Below are 19,789 nucleotides of genomic sequence, written 5' to 3'. Positions count from 1 at the left end.
TAACACGTCGGAAAATAAGAGTATACAATAATATTTAAATATAAATAAAGTGATTTTGTTTTTGTATTGTTAAAAACATTCTTTCGAAGAAACGGTGAGGTTCTACAATTTTAAATAAAACGTACGTTAATCGGTATTTTTTAAATATCAAATTTGAACATTTTTAATAACAAGTCAGAATTCATTATTTAATGAGACATTCTATTGTTAAAAAAAACACAAGTTATGAATTTACGTCAAAATATACACTGTAAAAAATCAGGAGTGATTACAGATTTTATTTGAATCCGTCACTCGGAGTTTCTGAATATTTAAAAAAATCACTCTGCATATGAAGTAAATAAGGAGTTAGTCTTTTCAGCGGAGTCATTACGGATCGATGAGGATTTTTTTTCAATCTGCATCCACTCCTATCCAGAGTCTTAATGTTAAAATAAACTCTTTTCCGAAGTGAATTTCACTCCGAGGATATTAAATAAATATTAAATAATAAATTATCCGCTCCGTAATCATTCCGCATTTACTCCGGATTTAATCTGCGTTCGGTTCGCAAATTTTTTACGGAATATTTTTATATATTTTAGCGTAAAAATGAGTTTTTTAGAGAGATTAAAGTAAACGAAGTACTTTTATTTTCTAACTGACACTACTTGAGTGATAAAATTTCAAAATAATCACTAAATCAAATCAAATAAAATAAGCAAAATTAATGAAAAAATTGAACTTTTATTCAAATGAAATTCTTTACGCTTTTTTATTGAGTACGACTAATACAATAAATAATTACTATTCTAGATTTGATTTACATTTTGGTTAAATTCAAAATTCATTAATACTTTTAGCAATTATAGTGATCGACTCTTGACATTGGCGGCATTTCAATGCAATGCGTACCAAATACCCTTTTAGCTATTTTTTCAATATTTACCGTGGGATTTATTTTTCTTGTGAGGATCCAAGCATTTCTGATGCTAATAAATACAAATAAAAGATTAAAAATAAAACGCTCAATATTTACGTGAAAATATCTAATAAATCATCAATCTACTCACTGTCCTTTTCCTTTATTTTCGCAACTCCAAATAATTGAATAGTTTTCGTTGTCTGTCTCAAGAATATAATATTCTCTATACGATACACCCAAAACAGCTGAATAATTCGTGACACCAATTTTACTATTACCGATGAGTGACGTTTTTGAAAATGTAGTTGACTTTGAACCACTATTAGCCCTAAAATATTCAAGTTTTTATTATTAAAAATTTAATTAAACAATGAATGGTTTTATTTACTTTTTTTTATTTTGTCGCAATAAAATTCTGCTTAAAGTTTTGAAGGATTTGGTATTTAATGTCGGCAATATTCAAAGATTAACTTTAATTTGAAATAGATTTGAATCAGTAAAAAAATAAAATTTCAAAAATCAGGAAAAGCTCCCTGATAACCAGGATTTCTCGTCCAAAAGTTGGTATTTCATTAGTTTGCGACCGACTTAACAACAAGTTGTTCACAACTTTAGCTTTCGTAACTTTTGGCTACAGGTTACCGCCAACTTTCTGAGAAATCTGGCGCCAGTATGGAGCCGCAACTGGAATGCAGGTTTCTGAGAAAGTTGAAGGCAACTTTCCGTCAACTATAGATTGCCAACTTTTGCAACCAACTTTTGCAACCAACTTTTGCCACCAACTTTCTCAGAAAATGACCGTCAACTTATTGGATTTCTAACTTTTGCAACCAACTTTCTCAGAAAGTGTCTATCAACTTTGGAAGTACCAACTTTTGCGGCCAACTTGGCGTCTAGTTGCGGCTGTAAGTTTCACGCCAGTTCCTCGCCAACTTGGCTATCAGGGGCTATTCAGTAGTAAATTACTTATTAATGGTCGGTAATTATTATTGGCTAAAAATCAGCAGCGATTATCTGCTTCATCGGCTGGGGAATCGATACCAATCATTGGTTACTTTCAGTTTTCACACGAGTTTAAATTAAGTCAAGCACAATATTTCACTTGCAATAAATTTTTTTCATGCCTGTTAAACTTGTGACCTTTGTTAAGTTGACACGCGAAAATCCTGATTGATCATCACGGGGTTCCTTGATATTATTCGTTAATATAAATAAACTATCATAAATTTTTACGATTGAATATCGATTTTTATGGATCTTAAAAAAAAATGGGTCTTGAAAAAAATAAAAAGATTATTACAATGATGAAATGCCTGAAGACGTGATAGTCCACTGATTTCCAATTCTCCTCCATTTCAATGACGTACATTTATCTGCATTACTCCAAATAATAGAGCTTCTTTTGTATTCATACCACTGCCCTTGGTACTAAAAGGATATCGAATTTTTAATAGTGGCCAACAAAATCATTATATTTTGTATTATTATTAAAATACTAACTTTACTTAGGTCCAATTGTCTATCCAATGTTATATTTGGACAGTGACCTGGACTTATTGACTCAGTGAAAGCGCCGTCAGTCAAAAAAATAATAATTAATATACACAACATTTTCTTCAATTTATAATACTTTTGATCTTAAAAAACTTATTCACTTAACCAGGAATGTCACTTAATAACTGAAGACGATCGTCTTTGTTATCAATACTTTTTATTCGCTTGTCAATAAAATTTATCTTCATTCAAAATTTTTAAATCAACAACGACGTTTTATTAATATTTTCATTATTCGTCATTACGTAAATACGTGTATGCAAATTAAATATTCTTTTATGCAGCAAAAAATTTATGAAAATTTTTCAGTTTAAAATAAAACAAATTATTTTTAAAAAATAGAATAAAGTTTAGCCTCTAAAAATTCTTGACGAGTAGTTCCTAAAAGTTTTAATTGTACATAACAACAAAAAGAAAATAACTATTTAAATTCATAAATTATATATTTAACTCTTTTTTATTGATCAGTTAATTAGTACATATCAAATAAATCATTAGCAGGGACAGTTATCATGATCGACCTTAGCCATAGATTCAGGTTGAAGACCATATTCTTGAATTACTCTTTGCGCTATTCGATCAATATCCATACAAGGTTTAGCTTCTCTTGTCATATACCAATAATATGAAATACTGTAAAAAAAATAATTTTGAGAGTTAAAAGTCAAAAATTTCTTATAAATAATACTCAGTCCACAATTTATTTAATTAATTAGACGTACTGTCGAGATCCTTGTTCAACGCAACTCCAAACGATAGCATAATTATCATAGTCCGTTTCAAGAATTACGTAGCTTCCTTTTACCACACCCACAACGGGAACGAAATGAGTCATAGTCAAATTTCGAGGATTTTCGTACGTAAGTTGGGCGACAGTTCTTACATCCCCATTATCACTAAATTATTGAATATCAAAGAAAAAATTGTTACCTCAAAAAAATAGAGTTGATAATAATATCAGTAATTAACAAAATATTCATTTACATTGTTGAAATACCAGCACAAATAACAGTAAACACCCGGAAACCAAATCTCTCCCATTCAGCTGTAGTACATTTGTCAGCCCTGGCCCAATTATTTGAACTTCTCTTATATTCGTACCATGTTCCGGCATACTACAATAAATTATTCAATAATTTATTTATTATGTTTGAATATATTATTTTTCGTTTATAATTACTCGATCTAAATTCCAGAATCTTTGTTTTATAACTGGGCACTTATCAGATTCCGAAGCTAACCCAATTGCTCCAGCAATAAAAGATAAAATTATCAATTCACGCAACATATTCCTGTTAAATGAATCAATTGATTTAAAAGTAAACCAGTGATTTTATAAAGCAAATGTCGTTCGAGCAAAAAAATAATTTCTGAAGTTATTAAATATTTTTTTGGCATTTATAAAAGCGCACGTTACTGATCACAAGATATGAAAAAATATCAAAACATTTATATAAAAATCATCATATTATCAATGTCTGTTTTGATGAAGAAGTATTAGTTGTTTTAATATTTTTAACTTAAATATTACTTTTTTAATAAATATTAAGCATAAACACGCCAATTATTAAAAAATGATTCGGATATTTTCATTTCAAATTATCGATTACAACAGGATTAACCTGAGCATCATTTTTGTTTTTTTTTTTTTAGTTAAAAGAATTGAGAAATTAAGGAATTTACAGTTCTCACTTTTCACCTTAAATCATTCGATGTGTTTTTTTTATATTAAAATTGAATTAATTATATGTCAACTGCAATTTTTACTTATTGTATCAGCTGTTTTATATTTTTAAATACTCCATTAAAATCAAAATTAATTACACAGAAGTCGATTGGACTAAATTGGGACGCTCAGAAAAAATTCATTTTTTTAAATTATGATAACGTGTTTATATTAAAAAAAAATTAATACAGATATAAGTGTGATATATTAAAACATTGATTAAAAAATAATTCAAATAATTTCTCGTCGAAAAATATTTCATTGCTATAGGAATAAAGTGCAAAATTATTTTTTTAATAATGCAAAGTTTATTTTTAACATAATATTCTAGTACACAATAGCAGCAAACATTTTTTTCTATAATATTGGTGATTAAATCATGCGGCATCCTTCTCAATCATGAGGTTGTCGTAAAAGTGCGACGATAATTTTTTTTTTCAATCTTCAAAATTTATGGGCAATTCGAATGGTCAACTTTTCTCATTGGCGGAGGATTAACTCCCGCTTCTTTTATTGTTACTCCAATTTTTAAATTGTTCGGTTCAACGTTGGGATCTCTTACGTGTACCGATAAATGAGTGTAGCTACAAATAAATTATCAGTAAATCATTTAATCGAAATTAATAAATTTACTCGGTCAAAAATTGTTAACTTACTGCACAAGCTTGAAGTTTGAGCAACTCCATAGAATAGAAAAATTTTCATAATCAGTATCGAGAATCCTGTACTCTACTTCAATGTTACGACCCATAGGCATATTATACTGCACATTTACTTTTTCGTCATTTATAGTTACGTCACCAATAATTCCTGATTCCAAATTAGTACTGCAATATTAAAAAATTGGATAATTTAAAACAAATAAGTCCAAGTAGATTCAAAATTAATTACAAAATAATTAAAGCATTACATTTTTGAAATACTACGATGTACGACTGTAATTATACTGTCTGAATGTTTAGTCCAAGTAGACGAAGAACATATGCTACTCAAAGAATTACTCGTTTCCCATTCGTACCATTTTCCAGAATACTAATTGACAATTTATTTTATTAATTTGAATCAATGGTATGTACCCGGGTCAAAAATAAAACTTGATTTAGACTTGGTTTACCAAGTCGAAATTTGGAGCCGTTTTTTACAAGACAAACTCGACTTTTTTCTACGGAGATATGAAATACATTGAGTTTTCGCCTTGGTTTAGACTTAACTAGCTTACTTAGTCACGATTTAAGACGAAAAAGTTGAAATCAAGTCGAAATTGACTTGGTTTAGACTTATTCGACTTGAAATGTAAGGCGAAAAAGTCTAAATCAAGTCGAAACTGACTTGATGTAGACTTATTCGACTTAAATTATAAGTCAAAAAAGTCAAAACTAAGTTGAAACTAAGACGAAAAAAGTTCAAAAAGTTGAAAAAAATTAAATTCAAGTCGAAAAAGTCGAGATCTTATCAAATAATCGTCGGCATATCGATAACTTCAAAAGAAAATAAGGCGAAGCGAGCCTGAATCAAGTTTTATTTTTGAGCCGGGTAAGAAGAATATTTTATTTTATTTTATATGTAAATAATTATAAAAATATGTAACTTACTTTATCAATATCGATAGTTTTCGAAGCTTTAACTGTAGGACAAGGACCAATTCCGACGCGTTGACCGTAAACTGCAGCAATAAGGCAGCAAATAATAGTTAGGACATACATATTTCGATTTATTTATCTCGTTGGTTATTCTTGAGGTATAAATTAGTGAAAACTGTGCAGCAATTTGAGAATCTATCGCTTTTATTCCGTTTCGTTTTAAATTTCGGCTACGCTATCTTAGACTCTATTCGTAAAAAATTAATCAAGTTGAAAAAATTTTGATGACTGAGTATAAATAATTAACGATGAAAGTAAAAATTCCACTAATAAACCTTTTTTATCAATTGATAACTTAATTTTTTTTTATTTATCATGATAGATATTGATATGAAATTCGTTTATTTTTTTAACCAACTTTTATTCGGTTTTTAAAAACAATAACGTGATATCATTTAGGTCATTCACATACCCGGTGGGTTAAAAACAAGTCGTTAAAATTTATCAGTTATTACTTTTAAATCTTAACGTGCAACCTATTTTTTTAAAAAAATAAAAATTTAAACTAATGTTTTTTATAAATAAATACCGATATTGTTTTTTATTTTGAATAGTATTGCAACTAATAATAAAAATCGTGGATAATTTTCTCAAACAGTTTTTGTCATCAACAAATAATTGATATTTTCATTCTAAAAGAAATTTTTAACTTCACTTAAAGTCGCTTTTTAATGTTTTTTTTTATTCTTTGTTAAAAACTCAAGTATATATAGAATAATATATGAAGCAATAAAGATTAGTTGAGTATTTGAAGTATTCTACTGAGAAAATGCAAATTTGTACAACTCCATATTACAGAATACGTTTTATTATTAATATTTAGAACCCTACAAATTAAAAAAATTTCATGGGTACATTAAGGAAAAAAAAATATTCGTATATATTTATTTATTTACTTATTTACTAAAAACATAAGCCATTAAAATAACTGACGTAATTATAAATAGCAGTAATTATTAAATTTTGTTACAACGTACTTTGAAAAAACAATTATCGATTATTAACTTTTATCGTTCTATCGTCATCATTTCTATCATTAGCTGTTACACATTTACCCATTAATCAAAGAAATATTAGAATATTTATTTTATACATAAAAAAATTCTAGATATTTCAAAAATTTTTATTTAAAAAATTCATTATTAATATAACGTTATTTTTTTTTATTAAAAAATTTGAATACTTGAACAATTACCTGTCATGAAAAAAATTAAAATTTAACTATCGTATATAGTGTGTAACAACAAAAGAGCTGATTGCGTGACTCGACAATTTACAAGTTTTGTTATCTTATGAATTCGATAAATTTAATATATGAAATTACGACCGAGTCTATTATTGTTGTTATCGATAAATAGATGTCTATGACGTATTGCATATTGTCATTCGATGTAAGTAATTGAACCGGAAACGGGAATAGAAAATAAAGGAATAATAAAAAAAGTACGTTGTCATAAATTTTGATTCTTCAGCTATAAAGTACATGCAGACTAAATTTAAAAAATAAAACATGTGCATCGCAGCAATAAAATTAACTTAATTATGATTATTTATTACAGCGCAGTTCAATAGTTGGCTTTTTTCCAAAATTACATTTTTAAAAGAAAACACATGATTATTTTTTATTGAATAAAAAAAAATTATGGACAGTTTTCTTGATCGGTTTTGGTCATAAAAAGATACTCGATTTTGTTATCTTCAAATAGACTCTTAGCTTTCTTCAAAACAGCTTCTGAGGGGTTTTGATCTCTGGTTAAAACCCAAGCATAGGATGTACTAAAAAAAGTCAATAAGTTGTGATAAATATTTATTATTATTATTAAGTTATAATTTGGGGTAACGCTGAGTAAATTTTTACTTACTGAGCAACTACAAAATTAGTACAGCTCCATACTACAGCATAACTTGTATAATCTGTATCGAGAATCCAATAAGTTCCTTCTACTTCACCTACCACCGGCATTGGAAAGGTAACTTTCAATTTACCACAGGTCGTATTATTGCATGCTTCATCATCTACTTTTGCTGTACCAACTATCGATGATTCCGAGCCAGTTCTGAAAAGTTAAATACATTTTTTTAGACATTTAAATTAAACACAACAAATGATATTCATTTTGGAAATAATAAATTTTATTTTTAACGTACATTGATGAAAGTTGTCGGTTAACAACTTTTAATGTACCATCATCATTGGCACTGTAATTAGCTGTAACACATTTCCCGCCAAATTCAAAAACCATTGGAAAACTTCGCTCGTTTTCATACCAAAGTCCTGTATACTGAAAAAAAAAGTGTAGATTGACAGAAAGTAAAATTTCGAAGTGAATAAAAAATTTCTATAAATGATCTTTTTACGCGAAAAAATAAAATTTTTTCCCTGAAATTCTTTAAAATGTTTTTAAAAAAATATTATTCAATAATTTTTATCATCTAGTTACAGTAAAAAAAAAAACTTACGCTTTCGACGTTCAAATTTTCAACCGTATTCACTTTAGGACACGGTCCTACATTAAATGATTGAGCTAAAGCTCCAGTAATTGAAATAAAAACGAACGTAATTACAAGTGAAGTCTTCATTTTAAATGATGAAAAAAAAAGTATTATGTAGCGAGAATAAAAACGAAGAGCACCAATTTGCTATGAATACGCTTGTAGAACTGACGGCATAGCTCGACAAACCGCGCATTTTTGTTATCTCGTAGATTGATTTCAAGGTAAATACAACACGGCATATATAAGTATATTACTATTCAATATCTATACAATGTATTGCTCGTGGTGGTAATGTTTGTTATCGAACTGAGCGTATGTAGCGAAAACTCAATAAGATTCCAGGAAGTTCTTTATAATTTTTTTTAACTTTTATCGAAGCTTATTATTAACTTACATGCATGACACTTTAAATAATTATAACAAATGAGTCGATTAAATATGCTTAGTAATATTTATTCATGAATCAACAATTATTTATTCAAGTGTAACATTCAGCTCTTAAATATCAACAACAAAAAAATTAATAAATAAAATAAAACGAAATGACGGCAGTTAAGTTTTTCCTTCTATTATTGAGGACAATTTCGTTGATCGATAGACAATAATCTATACTTCGACACACCATTTTCGCGTAAAACTTTTCGGCCGTGTAGAATATATTTTTTATCGAGGTGCCGAGTCCTTGACAACAGCCAACCATTTTTGTGCCTATTGAAAAAAGTTCAATTATTTATTCATACATTTTTTATCAATACTATAAAGCCATGAGTCACTTGTGACTGATCACAATAATGATTAAACAAACAAAAAATAAATATATAAGTAGTTAATAATAATAATTACAACTGTCTGTTACTGGGACATTCAACAGTAACCGCATAATTAGAATAATCTGTATCAATAATTATACTATTTACAGTTTTCACATCAGCAACCGATGGAAATTTAATTTTCATCTTTGCAGGATTATTAGTGTCTACAAAACCGGTTCCCTCCCAATGTTGCATTGCTCCTGACCTGATAATTGTTATTTTTATTTTTTATTATTAATTGTAAATATTATTTAATGATTGACATACAAAAAATTAACAGCGTGCCCTTGGATTATTAGCGTCGTATAATTTTCATTGAATGTGTAATTAAAACTAGTACACATTTCCGCAAATTGACTTGGATTTGCTGTACGCTCTATTTCATACCATTTACCTGCAAACTAATTTTATTTATTTGTTAATTTGTCCTTAATGAGAGCCCGGGTCAAAAATAAAACTTGATTCAGGCTCGCTTCACCTTATTTTCTTTTGAAGTCATCGATTTGCCGACGATTTTTCGATAAGATCTCGACTTTTTCGACTTAAATTATTTTTTTTTCAACTTTTTGAACTTTTTTCATCTTAGTTTCAACTTATTCGTCTTTACTTCGGGCACGATGGTCATTCATCTTACTTTTGACTTGCTGAACCAAGTCGAAAAAAGTTATTTATTTATGTACCTGAAGAACGGAACGTTTTTCACGCAAAGAAAATTAAAAATTTATGTAATTTGACTGCTGAAGGGGTAGTTAGGAGTGGCCTGCAATTTCCGGCTGACATATTAGCGCGTATGCGAGACATTTCAAAAATTTAGATCCATTAGATTTTTTACTTTTCGTTTCGTTTTTTATTTTCGTTTCACGAAAAACGTTCCGATCTTCAGGTACATATTTATTTGCCTTACTTTCGTCTTAATATATAAAAATTATTTCACCTTAGTTTTGACTTTTTCGCCTTATAATTCAAGTCGAATAAGTCTAAACCAAGTCAATTTCGATTTGATTTAAACTTTTTCGTCTTAAATCGTGACCAAGTAAGCCAGTTAAGTCTAAACCAAGGCGAAAACTTAATATATTTCATACCTCCGTAAAAAAAGTCGAGTTTGTTTTGTGAAAAACGGCTCCAAATTTCGACTTAGTAAACCAAGTCTAAATCAAGTTTTATTTTTGACCTGGGAGTACACTTTAAAAAATCGGGAGTAAATTCGGAGCGATAATGGATTTTATTTAAATCCTTATTCACTCTGGATTTAATCCGCGTTCACTCCGCGAATTTTTTCCAGTGTAGTAATTAACTGAATTAAACATTACATTTTTTATTTTAAAATCTTCCATTGGTTTTGTGAAGGCACACCCACCGATATCTAATAACTGGGCTAATGAATTGGTACATAATGAAAATATAATGATAAATAACATTTTATTAATTTTTCGTACGATTTGAAAATAATGGATGAAAAATTTCAACTGAACTAAATTTTAAGAATTTCCTTTTTTTATACTAAAATATTTAAATATTTAAAAATTCATATGTAGATAACTACCGACAGGTTTCAATCAAACAACGGGTTAATCTTATCACTCGACAATGCATCGCATTGATTATTTATTTATTTAAAAATCACTTCTACACTACCATTTCATAGTACATTCTTTAATGTAAATATGATTATATTTAAATTTTTATTTAGAGCAATTTTGTTCGACGCGGATTAAATCTCCTATTGGCAGATGATTAGCAGCTTCGATTTTTAAACGTTGTCCCAATGTTTTGAGGCCTAGAGTTCTTTCACGTGAAAAGAGCCATAGGTAAATCAAACTAGAAAGAAATCAATCGATTAGTGGATGAGTGAAAACCGTAATTGATTTTTTTTGTTATAAAATAAATAAAATTACTGGGTAGATTCGACTTCTTGACACATGTAAACAATTGAATAACTCGTGTAATCTGTATCGAGGATTGTTGCTACCGAATTACGTGGGTCTGCATATTTTGATAATTTTATTCGGTATTGTGGTACTGATTTTCCTTTTATTGGAGTTGCTACTGCTGACCAATCTGATAGTGATCCTGAACTATAATTTATGACAAAAGTATATTTTATTACTGAGAAATTGACTGTAAAAAATTTGGAATGAATTCGGAGTGATTACGAGTTTCATTTAAATCCGAACCCACTCAGAGTTCGGAGTTTTTGAAAAAAAATTACTCCGCATACGGAGTAAATAGGAAGTTAGTCAATTCAATGAAGTGATTTCGAAGTGGTCTGGATTTCATTTAAGTCCGTATACACTCCGATTTGGAGTTTGAATTTTAAAATAAACTTCCCTCCGGATTTAATCCGCGTTCACTCCGCAAATTTTTTACAATGGATTTCTAGAACCGACATTCAACTTATTTTTGGCCTATACAAAAATTATGTTTTGATTTAAAAAGTTTGAGTTCATTTTACTGAGAACTCAAAGCCCTAAAAATTCTCGTCACTCTTTACAACATTTAAATTTTCCAAACTTTTCACCAGATTAATTCAAATAACCGATTAAATAAACAAAGAAAATAAGCCCCAGTTATCCATACTTACGATTCATTATTAATTATAATTTTAATAACTTACAGCGAATTCATAGAACGTGCTGCTAATTTTAATCTATTAGATGATCCTAGTGTCACATTAAGACAAGTGCACTTGTGATTAAGCTCATAGAAATTATCGTAGCGTTTAATTTCGTACCACATTCCTGTAAGCTAATAGTAAATAGTGATAATTTAATTTTTGATTTTTGTTGAAAATAATTTTTCAGTTACTTAAAATAATCTTACTTTCTTTGGTTCAAAATTTTCTACTGGCTTCACGTCTGGACATGATCCAGGTCGCGAAATTTGAGCGAAAGTGCCAACAATAAGAGCCAAGAAGTAAAACAATGCAAACATTTTTAAAAATTTTATTCAATAAATATTTTTAACTTGAGACGAGGCAAAAGTACTATTGGGATCTAAAATTATAAATTCGGTTTTTATACTTTTGAACACAAAGCTTATCGTTCAAATATTAATTATTAATATAATTATTGCTTTAAATAAAAGATAGTGTTGATTGACGACAGACTGACAGACTGCATTGCAATAGATATTTTTTACATACTTATCGATTTTCCCCAACAAATAATATATAAAATTTTGAATTAAATACTAAAATGATTTTTAGATAAATATAATTTATTTTTTATAAATATATGACAATAAATAAGTTAATAATAAATAAAAAATACAAACTGAAATTTAATTTCACTAATAAATCAAAGTAATAAATAATTTTAATTTGAAATTATTGGACAATTTTTTTGGTCGGTACGTGAAAAGTATGCGCGGCTTATTTGATTTTTATCCAAAACTTTGTACGCTTGCTCAAGAACCGGAACTGCTGGTTGTCTTTCTCGTGTTAAAATCCAAGCACTCCGCATACTAAAAACAAAAACATTCATTAATTTTATTTAAATGAAACAAATTTTTTTAACTTCCCGTTAAGAAAATTGGAAATTTTCAAAAAAAGGGAAGTTATTGGTTTTGGTCCGATTTTCAAAAATCGCGTTTTCATCAGATGTCGACGTTTTGAGGTCCTAGGAAGCTATTCTGACTATTCCCAGATGTACATCCGTGTATATATATATATATATATATATATATATATATATATATATATATATATATGTGTGTGTGTGTGTAAACATTTTTTTGTCCGACGATATCTTTGGAACGAATCAACCGATTTGAACGTACTTAGTGGCAATAGAACGAGCTCACCAAAACTTAAAATTGAATAGATTTTTGAGTAGATCGGTCATGTAGTTTATAAGTTATATGAAGAATAAAAATTAAAAATTTTTGTTGTTTTTGTTTTTTTGCATATAACTCTTAAACCACTTGCCCGATTCACCTCAACATGTAATCAGTTTTAAATCTTGTTGAGTGGGACAAAAATTATAATTTTTCAGTGAAGATATGTTTTACCGGCCTAACAAATTTTTGAGCTCGAAGAGTTAAAAAATTTACAAGTAACAATGTTTACGAGCTCCCTGAGCGAGAAGTTTTGGGGTTGGCCCGCGGGGTCTCAGGCGGTTTTCAGATTTTTTTTTTCACAATCACTTCTATTATTTTAACTTTTTTACCTAAAAATACCGATGTTACTGCAACTCCACAGCACGGCGTAGTTGTCATAATCAGTTCCCAAAACCCAATGGGGCATAGCATATTGAATCGGTAACGATGGATATGATACCGTAAATTTTGGATCGTCAGCTCTTTCAATTGGTCTCGCGCGTCCTTCAATTGTCGATTCTACACCCGTTCTATAAAAAAAAAAAAAAAAAAATGATTAGTAATTCATTAATTGATTAATCACTCAAACTGATGATAACTTATTCTAATATTGTTTGTCTATCATAAAATATAATTAACTTTGAAAATTACAAAAAAACATACATTGACGATATTTGTGAACTGACGAGTTTTAATGATCCATTATCTTCTTTGGTGTAATTAAAAATACCGCATTTCGCCCCAAAATCAATTATCGAAAAATAACGTTCAGCTTCATACCACTTTCCTAAATACTGTAAAATAAAAATATTAATGTTAATAACAAAAATTATAAATTAAATTAAAAATAAAGTAATTAACAGTAAAATTAAAAATAATTAACATACCTCTGTAACATTGAGCTTATCAATAGTATTAACATCCGGACAGCCTCCAAATGTCGGCAATAAACCTTCGATTCTACCCACCATCAGACACAAGATCAAAGAAATCCAAAACATTATTAAGCTTTTGTAACTTCTACAATTAACTGTACGGTAATTGAGTGAAATTAATCAGTTGCAATTAGCAATACAAGTTCATACCAATTTAATATACGATAATAAAAATTGAATAAACGAATGAGTAATTAAATTATTTAAATTAAAAGGCAATGACCTGTCGCGTACTTTGATGATTTCCGCGTGACTCAATAAGCCTTGACCGATAATTCGTGAATCGAGCGCAATGTCCTGATGGCTGATTTTTGAGCAGACGTTAGTTAATATTTAGGAGTTAATTTAATTCCTCACCAACTCTTACGTACTTCTCTGGTGAACTTGTATCTTTAACTGGCCTTGGAGACCAACGACCAACAAATACTCTCGGCTCCGCTGGTAGATGTTTTATCAGGGAGTAGGTCAGTAACGGTAATGTCGACAGGGTTCAATAAACACCGACAGACGTACCGCAAATTTTAAATCTTACCATCAACTATAACGTTTATTTTTCTTCCCATTACTCTGACAATCTAATGAGACTTTGTTCAGTTATTTATGATTTTATGATAAGCAATAATTTTTATTTTTCATACGTCATCCGTCATTGGTAATTACAATTAGTGATTATATATGTTATTAAATCTTAATTTATATTCAATAACTCTGCACTCCTTTTTTAATACTTGTATGCAATAATAATAATAAGTTTTAATTTTTATTTATGAATACGGAAGAGTAGATTTATTGCAAATCTTGTGGTAATTTTCATTGCCGCGATGATTGCAAGTCACGGTTATTTAAACTTTCTGTTTTTGTTTATTAAAGTCTTAATAATAAATCTTTTTTATTACTTTAAGCAGTTAGTAGAATCAAAATGAAAAGATAAAGAAATAATTACGTAACTCTTGAATTAATAAGTATCAATAATTATTTATATTTGAATTTTTAAAAACTCCTTAGAACATTTTCGATATTAAAAAATCTAAATAAATAAATAGAACTATTAGTTAGGGATTAAAAAATCTTGGATAGAAAAAACAATAATCATAATTTAAATAAATATTTTTCATGTAACAATTTATTCACACTTTTTTTTGTACATTTTTTAACATATATTTTTTAAACATTTGTATTTTTTATTTTTTATATACTTTTTTTTCTTTTTTTTTTTACATCATTCAGTCTACACAAACTAAATACGTAATCTGGGAAAGTAACATTGAACTTGACAACCGAAGACTGGTTTTATAAACTCATACCGCTATTGGAACAGTTAATCAATTATTTAATATTACTTATCATTAAAACTTTTTTTTTGCGCATTAATTTTATTAATATCAATCAAACTTTGTTTTCAATTTTTTGCTCTTCTTTTGGTGCATCTACAGTTTGTGTTTTGCTGTGATCATGTTCTTCTTGTTTGGGATCAAGTGTATCAGCAACAACGGGTTCCACTTTCGGAATTTCAACAGCGACTGCATCAGCTTTCTCCGTTTTCTTCTCTTCTTCTTTTTTCTCAATTATTTTTTCGTCTTTCTCAGGTTTTTCCTCATTTTTATCAGAACTCTTTTGGTAAATAACTTCTGGAACTGTTACCGGTGTCATCTTTTCATCAGCATCAACTTTTTCATCTTTAACAATCACCGGTTTCTTGTCAACAATCGTCTCTTTTTCTTTTTCTTCTTCTTTTTCCTTCTCTTCTGGTTTAGCCTCAGTTTTTACTGCATTGACAGTGGATTCTATTTTGTTGGCAGGTTTTTCCTCAACTTTTTCAACCTCTTTAATACTATTAATGTGTGTTTCGTCAGGTATAATAGCTGATCTCAATTGTTGGGGAGCTTCAACAGGAATTTCAGCTTGTGGCATTTCTTGAGCTGGTTTTTCAGCTGGTTTTTCAACGGGTTTGAATTGATCCAAGTAGGCACAATCTTCTTGGTCTGTTTTAACGAAAAATGTCTTTGATATTTTATATTTGTCCAAGACTCCATAAGCCTGTTAAATTTATTAAAAAAAATTTTAGTTATCAGCGGAAAAAATATCAAACAAAATAAATAATTATCATTAGTATGTTTAAATACCATTTGTAAAACTTCACCAGAAGGAATACGTTCTCGCGTCATAATCCAGGCATTTTGTGTATGGAATGGGCCAATACCATTGCAGTTCCACAAAACCGCATAGTTTTTGTAGTCGGTATCCAAAACTGCATAAGATGTTTCTGGTGTTAGTGGAACAGTCGTATATTTAATATGTAATTTTCCTTCTTCAGCTTTTGAAGCTGCCGGTTTTATTTCACCCTCTAAAACTCGTTTTATTCCAGTACTAAAATTTAATAATAAATTCATTTACTTTTAACTACCAGCTATAAAAAAGACTATTATGATAATAGTTAATTAATAAAGCTGTTGAAAAACTAATAAATCATTTTAAATAGTGATTAACGCTGGTTTTTAATGATTTAAATAATAAATTTAAAATAATAAAATAAATTAAGCAATTACTTACAATCTGTTGGTAACTTCATTGCTCACACGCAATTTATTATCATGACCGCGTGAGTAATTAGCCATCACGCAACGTGATACTACCTCTGAGAGTTGAAAATATCTTTCGGCTTCATGCCACGTTCCCAGGAACTACAGTAACAATTATTATCTTTATTATAATTTTCATGATTAATTTAAGCAACTAAAATATAATCAATTACTGAAATCTGATAAAAATTAAATACATAAATACTTAATTAAATAATTTCATAGCAGTAATGATAAAAATTCTAATTTGTATTTAATTACCTGCACGGAAAAAGTATATATCCGTATGTATTCGGGCAAATCTGAATATATGCCGCATATATGAGACATATATTCAGTTTTGCCCGTAAATATCCCGGATATATACTTTTTTCGTACGGGTATTTAGTGAGTTGTAATTTAAATTGAATGTTTAATTAAAATAATAATAAATACCTTTGCAATATCAAAATTAGCCATAGGTACGTAATCAGGACACCATCCTAAACTAGGCACCTGAGCCCTGACAATAGTCAGGGCATACGTAACAAGAAGTATCTTCTTCAGCATATTTTGTTGATCTGGTGTAAGGATGCTCAATCCCCGTGGCTTTTATATATTATCCGCAAAAGGCAGGGTGCGTTGACCGGACACTTTATTCCCCCATACCTTCTTCTCGTCCTTTCTATACATATACTTACATTATATATATACTATATATATATACTATCTAACTACCACGTTGGTCCTCAGGTTTAGTAAAGTCCCATCGTCATTACCGCAGTCTTAGGTTACGGTACCGGTCTTGGAGTCAATCGGCCAGCAAATCCTCAGATGCACTACACGTCTGCCTTCTTAGTAATCCGACAGTAAACAATCAGAGTCATTGAAGGAATCTAAAAGTCTGCAACAGCATCTTGATCTCGAGATCGTCTGAAAGGTTTCATTGTTTTAAGAGCCTCGATACCTATAAGAGTATGACGTGAATACATAATTTGTCTAACAAGCATTTACACTTATTCAAATTATCCCCAAAGACTACACGTGCCCTTTTAATGGCTTTTATTGAGCAATAGTCCAATGACCTCCGCAAATATAATAAACGCAACATCTCAACATCTCTACCGGTTATTGGAGATAATTATCATAACCACAAGGACACATGGCGCGTTATTCATCTATCGAATTAACGGATTTTTTAATCCTCATTTGGTACTTTCTTTCTGCCTTCATCCATCCCGGGTAAAAAATTTTTCGTAGCTTAGAAAATCGATAATTAGCAGGTACTCGGCAACAAGTAGAGGATGGAATTTTTTGTAGACTATCGAGATTATATGGGCTTTAGTATGTTGTTTGTTTACCTTGAATATACTTTTACTTATTTTTTCATTTAAGAGGTGAAGTTCGCGTGTTGAGAAGAAGGAACGCATGATGATACAAAAAAATTACCAGTCCTGGAGAGTATATTGAACTTTTGCGGACAACCTGGTACGCTGGTCAAAGCCCTCTTGTCTCTTCTCTTCACTTCTTGCCTTGTCTTGCTCTTCAACTTTAAGTTTATGAGTGTGTGTAAATTATTAACCATATAAGATAACTCAATGATCATTTTGTGAACTTGTTGCTAAATTTTATGATTTAATCTTCGGTTTAAAAATTTCATCTGGAGGAAAACTTTTAAAAATTATAGTAATGATATAAATAAATTTTTCACACTAAACAATTACGCATTGATAAAAATATAAGCAGCAAGGTAAAACAAGTTTCTTGGAATATAATTTCTAATAATACACCACCAGGGTGTGCCATATTTAATTCAATAGTAAGTTGTAATTGAATTGCACTTGTCGATTCGTGGGGTGTACGTGCAGTTCCATAAATAGCTGAGATTTATACAGGACCGGTGGTAGTTGAGAATAGCATAATAGTTTACAGGTGACTGATGTCGCATTAAGTGGGAGAGATTCAGGAAATATATATACTACATACTAGTGTCTGTACTGCTGGCTCGCGAGACATTAATTATTTATCGCGGAATCGTTACTTGCATAAAGTCCTCTTCTCAATACCGATCCAAGTCTAGTGTAATGTGCTTTGCATACGCTCTTATGCTTTGCTGGAGTTGAGCCCACCGTTAACGGTCTTTAACTATTTATATTTTTTTTTTAATTTTTCCCGGGACACAAATAAAACTTGATTCAGACTTGCGTCACCTTATTTTCTGTTGAAGATCGATTTGCCATGTACTTGAAGATCGAAACGTTTTTTGCAACGAAAATTAAAAAAATTTAGGTAATTTGACTGCTTAAGAGTTATAATTCCGGAGGCTAGAGGTGGCCTAAAATTTTTAGCTGACATATCGACATCTATATACGAAACATTTCAAAAATCTCGTCATCCAGTAGATTTTTTTACTTTCCAATTTTTTTTCTTTACGCGAAAAACATTTCGATCTTCAGGTACATGATGTGCCGACGATTTTTTGATAAGATCTCGACTTTTTCGACTTGAATTAAATTTTTTCCAACTTTTTGAACTTTTATCATCTTAGTTTCAACTTATTTGTATTTTTTGATCGTAGTTTCAACTTATTCGTCTTTATTTCGAGCACGATAGTCATTCACCTTAGTTTTGACTCTTTCGCCTTATAATTCAAGTCGAATAAGTCTAAACCAAGTCAATTTCGACTTAATTTCAACTTTTTCGTCTTAAATCGTGACTAAGTAAGCCAGTTAAGTCTACACCAAGGCAAAAACTCGATGTATTTTATATCTTCGTAAAAAAAAGTTGAGTTTGTCTTGTGAAAAGCGGCTCCAATGGTAAACCAAGTCTAAATCAAGGTTTATTTTTGACCCGTGTTCTGTTCTTTGCCTTCAAGATACACAATTAATCTTAACCGTTAGACACAGGCACAAGAATAAAAACTATATATTTTTTTTTATTAATCAAATATTTCTTTAATTTATTTATATATTTACAAAAAATATAAACGATTTAGTTGACATTAATTTTTGAAAAATAAATTTTTTAGGTTTTTGTGACAAATAAAATAGAAAAAAATTATTTTTTTTAAATTAGTTTATTTTATTATAAATCTATGAATACTAAGACAACATACGAAGATAACTTCGCTTGTAAAATACTTACAACTACATTAATTTTACCCAGATTTTCTTAACTATTAAAATTTTTTTAAATTTTCTCCAATCAAAATTTAAACTTATTTTAAATTCTCAAATATTTTAAATAGAAAATAATAATTTCGCCAATGAGATACCAAAATTAATAAAAAAATACTCGAATATCTGGGTCAATAACTTTAATTATATATATTTACATATATAATTTATG

The 19,789-nt window shown here is 29.3% G+C and overlaps 5 protein-coding genes and 1 pseudogene across 5 annotated transcripts; all 6 read right to left on the bottom strand.

Moving 5' to 3' along the window:
* Positions 1–718: 718 nt before the first annotated feature.
* Positions 719–2,611, bottom strand: LOC130668789 (apolipoprotein D-like). The gene is made up of 4 exons (XM_057471258.1): positions 2,405–2,611; positions 2,205–2,332; positions 1,053–1,232; positions 719–971 (listed from the first exon to the last, which is right to left on the bottom strand). The coding sequence occupies exons 1-4, from the start codon at positions 2,513–2,515 to the stop codon at positions 839–841; spliced, it is 552 nt and encodes a 183-aa protein (XP_057327241.1). The 5' UTR covers positions 2,516–2,611; the 3' UTR covers positions 719–838.
* Positions 2,612–2,839: 228 nt separating this feature from the next.
* LOC130668788 (apolipoprotein D-like) lies at positions 2,840–3,955 on the bottom strand. The gene is made up of 4 exons (XM_057471257.1): positions 3,639–3,955; positions 3,443–3,573; positions 3,181–3,354; positions 2,840–3,091 (listed from the first exon to the last, which is right to left on the bottom strand). Exons 1-4 carry the CDS (start codon positions 3,744–3,746, stop codon positions 2,953–2,955), a joined length of 552 nt encoding a protein of 183 aa, XP_057327240.1. The 5' UTR covers positions 3,747–3,955; the 3' UTR covers positions 2,840–2,952.
* A 654-nt stretch (positions 3,956–4,609) lies between these two features.
* Positions 4,610–5,934, bottom strand: LOC130668791 (apolipoprotein D-like). Its single transcript, XM_057471260.1, has 4 exons — positions 5,777–5,934; positions 5,095–5,216; positions 4,841–5,011; positions 4,610–4,768 (listed from the first exon to the last, which is right to left on the bottom strand). Exons 1-4 carry the CDS (start codon positions 5,885–5,887, stop codon positions 4,636–4,638), a joined length of 537 nt encoding a protein of 178 aa, XP_057327243.1. The 5' UTR covers positions 5,888–5,934; the 3' UTR covers positions 4,610–4,635.
* Positions 5,935–7,268: 1,334 nt separating this feature from the next.
* Positions 7,269–12,124, bottom strand: LOC130667364 (uncharacterized; annotated as a pseudogene).
* A 322-nt stretch (positions 12,125–12,446) lies between these two features.
* Positions 12,447–13,949, bottom strand: LOC130667363 (apolipoprotein D-like). Its single transcript, XM_057468876.1, has 4 exons — positions 13,836–13,949; positions 13,612–13,742; positions 13,299–13,478; positions 12,447–12,594 (listed from the first exon to the last, which is right to left on the bottom strand). The coding sequence occupies exons 1-4, from the start codon at positions 13,947–13,949 to the stop codon at positions 12,447–12,449; spliced, it is 573 nt and encodes a 190-aa protein (XP_057324859.1).
* Positions 13,950–14,988: 1,039 nt separating this feature from the next.
* On the bottom strand, positions 14,989–17,058 carry LOC130668785 (titin-like). Its single transcript, XM_057471253.1, has 4 exons — positions 16,898–17,058; positions 16,434–16,564; positions 16,007–16,250; positions 14,989–15,920 (listed from the first exon to the last, which is right to left on the bottom strand). The coding sequence occupies exons 1-4, from the start codon at positions 17,009–17,011 to the stop codon at positions 15,270–15,272; spliced, it is 1,140 nt and encodes a 379-aa protein (XP_057327236.1). The 5' UTR covers positions 17,012–17,058; the 3' UTR covers positions 14,989–15,269.
* Between the last annotated feature and the right edge of the window lie 2,731 nt (positions 17,059–19,789).

This window comes from Microplitis mediator, chromosome 5, assembly GCF_029852145.1.
Source record: "Microplitis mediator isolate UGA2020A chromosome 5, iyMicMedi2.1, whole genome shotgun sequence".
Taxonomy (NCBI): Eukaryota; Metazoa; Arthropoda; class Insecta; order Hymenoptera; family Braconidae; genus Microplitis; species Microplitis mediator.
Note: the sequence above shows the minus strand (reverse complement) of the source record. Positions and strands in the feature narration are given on the sequence as shown.